The sequence below is a fragment of the Perca flavescens genome, chromosome 2, assembly GCF_004354835.1.
Source record: "Perca flavescens isolate YP-PL-M2 chromosome 2, PFLA_1.0, whole genome shotgun sequence".
Lineage (NCBI taxonomy): Eukaryota > Metazoa > Chordata > Actinopteri > Perciformes > Percidae > Perca > Perca flavescens.
Window position 1 is genome coordinate 5,036,233 of NC_041332.1, and position 5,000 is coordinate 5,041,232.

The window sequence follows — 5,000 nt, forward strand, 5'->3', positions numbered from 1 at the left end:
TGCACAACACAGCTGGCAGTAGGGCTGTGCTCGACTGAAGATATCCTTAGTCGACTAACACTTATAGGATTTTGCCGACTAATCGATTAGTTGATTTAATTGACAGAGCTGTGCGCTTTGAGAGGTGGTTAAGACTAGAAAAACACAATATAAATGTAGTTAATTAACCATCTGTAAAACTGAGTTTCTCCACAATTAATCCTGCAAAAGCACCACTTTAAATCTTGTGTTTACCATAAATGTGCTCAGAAGTTTCTTGGAAATAAGTAATTAAGCATGAATAAGCATAAAAAATGACTAATCAACTAAAGAAAGACCAAAACAACCGATTAGTTGACTAATCGACTAAGAGGTGGCAGCCCTAGACTAATCGATTACTTGATTTAATCGACAGATCTGTAAATCTGAGTTTCTCCACAAAGAGTCGTGCTTAAAGCACCACTTTAATTCTTGTGTTTACCAGAGATGTGCTCGTACGTTTCTTGGAAATAAGTCATTCAGCATGAAAACAGCATCAAACATGACTAATGGACTAAAGAGATCTAAGTTGACTAAGACCAAAACGAGCGATTAGTCGACTAATCCACTAAGAGGGAGCAGCCCTAGCTGGAAGTCAAACCAACAACCCCAAAGTACGCATTTTCAAACGGTCAACAGGAACACGATACATTTGCGCTACGAGTTTTGCTCGGTACAAACGTATCTTGTAACGTAGGATATCATGAACACACCATTACAAAGCACAGAATACACTGCTGCCTGGACACATGCAATGACATAGGCAGGAGGGTTATGACTTAACCCTCCTGTTGGCAAATCAAAATCAGAAATGTGGGTTTATTTCAACCAAATTTGAAAACAAAAGTAACGTGGATGGTTCTGTACAACGCTCTTCACAAGTTAAATAAATGATCCGTTGGCTACTTTCATTGAATTTGGGTGATTTATTCAATTTTATAGCGTGTAAAGAAAAATTGATAAAAGAACGCTGAGAAATTTAGTAAATAAAAATGTCAGAAACATTGACAAAAAAAAAAGTGACAAAAATGTAGCCTGACCAGCCAGACCCACATCCAGGTGTTGAGGTCTGGGAACTCCCCATTGGGCAGGGCTCAATCTGAGGGGCGGGATAAACAGCTGTCTTTCAAATTCCCTCTGCATGCGATAGGATAGCGCTACGACCAATCAGAGCAACGCTAGCTGGTAGATTAGACTTTAAACTCCGAACACATCTTCCTTTTTTAAGAATGACTTCAGTGCCATTCCAGGTAGGGAATGAGTCCTTACCCCAAGTGAAGGAGTTCAAGTATCTTGGGGTTTTGTTCGCGAGTGAGGGGACAATGGAGCGGGAGATTGGTCGGAGAATCGGCGCGGCGGGTGCGGTATTACGTTCAATCTATCGCACCGTTGTGACGAAAAGAGAGCTTAGCCAGAAGGCAAAGCTCTCGATCTACCGGTCAGTTTTCGCTCCTACCCTCACCTATGGTCATGAAGGCTGGGTCATGACCGAAAGAACGAGATCCAGGGTACAAGCGGCTGAAATGGGTTTCCTCAGGAGGGTGGCTGGCGTCTCCCTTAGAGATAGGGTGAGAAGCTCAGTCATCCGTGAGGAGCTCGGAGAGCCGCTGCTCCTTTGCGTCGAAGGAGCCAGTTGAGGTGGTTCGGGCATCTGGTAAGGATGCCCCTGGGCGCCCCTAGGGAGGTGTTCCAGGCACGCCCAGCTGGGAGGAGGCCTCGGGAAGACCCAGGACTAGGTGGAGGGATTATATCTCCAACCTGGCCTGGGAACGCCGGATCCCCAGTCGGAGCTGGTTAATGTCGCCGAAAGGGAAGTTTGGGGTCCCCTGCTGGAGCTGCTCCCCCCGCGACCCGACACCGGATAAGCGGACGAAGATGGATGGATGGACTTCAGTGCCGTTCTTTGTTCTTTTCTCAAAGAAAAGCTGAACTCCAAGTCTTCCAGAAGATCTCTGTTCGCCAGCAGCAGCCATAAGCCCCGCCCACCCACTCTATACACGATGTGATTGGCCTGGCCAGAGTTTGGTTTTTCCAGCTCGCAAGCCAACAGGAGAGTTGCTAGACTGACCCTGGCTGCACATTACATTTGCTGCCGCTAGGGTGCGTCTAGATTTCTAGGCTAACAAAAATGTCAAAAAAGCGCAGAAAAATATTGACAGAATCTTTGAAAAAAAGTGACAAAAGTGTCGAAAAAGACAATGGGATTTTTGACCCAGAAAAACAAAAAGTAGCATCATGATCGACGGGGAAGGCAACACGAGGGTTAAGAGGGGAATTAAATTTGAAACGGCAGTATGCTTGGACCAAACCCCAAATAGTTGGTATTTCAATTTGTGGTATAGTCTTTAAACAATTAAAATCTTGTTCCGTAGACTGACAATTACACAGTATTTCCCCTTAAATCATTCAGCCCAAAGTGAGACATGTTTTTCCCGTTTGATATTAAGCTACAAAAGTTCAGTGATCAAACTGGAACCCAGTGTGCAGCGTCGCTACGTTTCAACATGATGCATTTTGCATAAATGTCTCCTCAACACCGCAAAGTTTGAACATTTCAAACCAGATCTCACCTTTGATAAAACCTTCTCAAACAGGCTGTCCATGATGGCCACCAGCTTAGCGGATATCTCTGCTATGTGATCGTTGTAGTCCTGCAAAGCAACAAAAAGGTTTTTACCAAAAACTAGAGCTGCAACAATTAAATCCATTAGTTCTCAATTATTAAGAGGTCCCATGACATGGTGCTCTTTGTAGGGCTGGGCGATATGGCCTAAAAATAAAACTTTTTTTCTCCCTCTACTTAAAATCAATCTGCAGATGACAAATAAATTGTTCAAAACTAGTTTTATTTTGTTTTGACTCATACACACACACACACACACACACACACACACACACACACACACACACACACACACACACACACACACACACACAGGGCATGTATACCATTCTGATTATTCATGCCAATTTTGTGGAAATATAAATTGTTTGAGTGTTTTCCCTACCAGTTTTTATTTTTATTTTTTTGGGGGTGGCTTATATATTCAACAACAACAAAACGGATGCGTGAGATAAAGCTGTTTTCACACATACAGGTAATTCACTTCTTGTTCCTCGCTAAACGTTCAAATCATTTTAACGTTATTGCGCAACCTTGCCCCTATTTTCACCTGTTGCTGAGTAACGTACGTTAACATCCCATGATGGTCTCTTGAATGTAGCATACCTGTTGTAGCAAGCTGGTAACAAGCTCCTCCGTAGCGATAAAAACAAACGTCGAGAAGCGGAGCTCCGTGCTACAGAGCGGCGATTGCTAGTTGTTCAGTTACCGAGAATAGGTGACTCTCAGCCAGGGACGGTGCACCGCGAGCTGCCGGTCATTTTGGCGGAGATTACGGATAAGTAAGTAATGAAACGACTGGTTAAGAAAACCGATTTTTCATTTAAACAAATCCACAATAGCTACACATTCGAGTTAATCGATAAAATCGATTTATCGCCCAGCACTAGCTCTTTGGATGCTTTTATATAGACCTTAGTGGTCCCCTAATACTGTATCTGAAGTCTCTTTTATATAGACCTTAGTGGTCCCCTAATACTGTATCTGAAGTCTCTTTTATATAGGCCTTAGTGGTCCCCTAATACTGTATCTGAAGTCTCTTTTATATAGACCTTAGTCCCCTAATACTGTATCTGAAGTCTCTTTTATATAGACCTTAGTGGTCCCCTAATACTGTATCTGAAGTCTCTTTTATATAGGCCTTAGTGGCTCCTTATGACCTCATAAGGAGAACATTCCTGATTGGTCCATCTGAGCTTTCATTTTCTCAAAGGCAGAGCAGGATACCCAGGGCTCGGTTTACACCTATCACAGGCTGGGGGAACACATATTAATGTTAAAAAAAAAAAAAAAACTAAAAAAAAAAAAAAAGGGACATTTTCATGCCATGGGACCTTTAAAAAAAAAAAAAAAGACAAGAAATTGTACCGAGACCGCCCTCATCAAGCAGGTCTCGGGACGCTTTTTGGGGGGGAACCGAGTGCGATTGCTGCGTTCACACCTTCCCAAACCAAGGGTTCGGTTAAAACAAATCAAACTGCTCAGGTGTGAAAGCAACCGCAGTGGTTTTGATTCTTGCCGTCTCATTGGGCCGTGCCCGTGCGTTACCTTGGTGATGTGGTCGAAGTGTCTGAGGACGCTGAACTGCTTGGGCTGCAGTTTGGTCTCGAAATGAGCTCTGATGATGGGAATGTAGTGAACCACCAGCTGCAGGCAGCGGGAAGCTAATGCTACACACACACACACACACACACACACACACACACACACACACACACACACACACACAGACAGAGACACACACACACACAGAGACACACACACAGAGACACACGCAGAGACACACGCACACAGACACACAGAGATACACACACACACAGACACACGCACAGACACGCACAGACACACACACACAGACACGCAAAGACACACACAGAGACACACACCCACAGACACGCACAGACACACAGAGAGAGAGACACACACACAAAGACAAACACACAGAGACACGCACACACACACACACCCACAGACAGACACAGAGAGAGACACACACACACAGACACACCCACACAGACAGACACACACACACACACGCACACCCACAGACAGACACAGAGAGAGACACACACACAGACACACCCACACAGACAGACACACACACACACACGCACACCCACAGACAGACACAGAGAGAGACACACACACACAGACACCCACACAGACAGACAGACACACACACACACACACACGCACACACAGAGACAGACACACAGAGACACACACACACAGACAGACAAAGACGCACACAGACAAAGACACACACACACACACAGAGACAGACACACAGAGACAGACAAAGACAGACACAAAGACAGAAACACACAAAATTAGCATCTTTACTTTCAGATAAACTGAA

The 5,000-nt window shown here is 44.5% G+C and overlaps 1 protein-coding gene across 2 annotated transcripts in view; it reads right to left on the minus strand.

Moving 5' to 3' along the window:
• The window catches only part of vps54 (VPS54 subunit of GARP complex), a 60,059-nt gene that overhangs the window by 2,806 nt on the left and 52,253 nt on the right, over positions 1 to 5,000 (minus strand). For both annotated transcript variants that reach the window (XM_028601097.1, XM_028601088.1), the window contains 2 exons: positions 4,190 to 4,311; positions 2,589 to 2,669 (listed from right to left, as the gene is read on the minus strand). In XM_028601097.1, the coding sequence (XP_028456898.1) occupies positions 2,589 to 2,669; positions 4,190 to 4,311 (203 nt within the window). The remainder of the gene's footprint in view (positions 1 to 2,588; positions 2,670 to 4,189; positions 4,312 to 5,000) is intronic.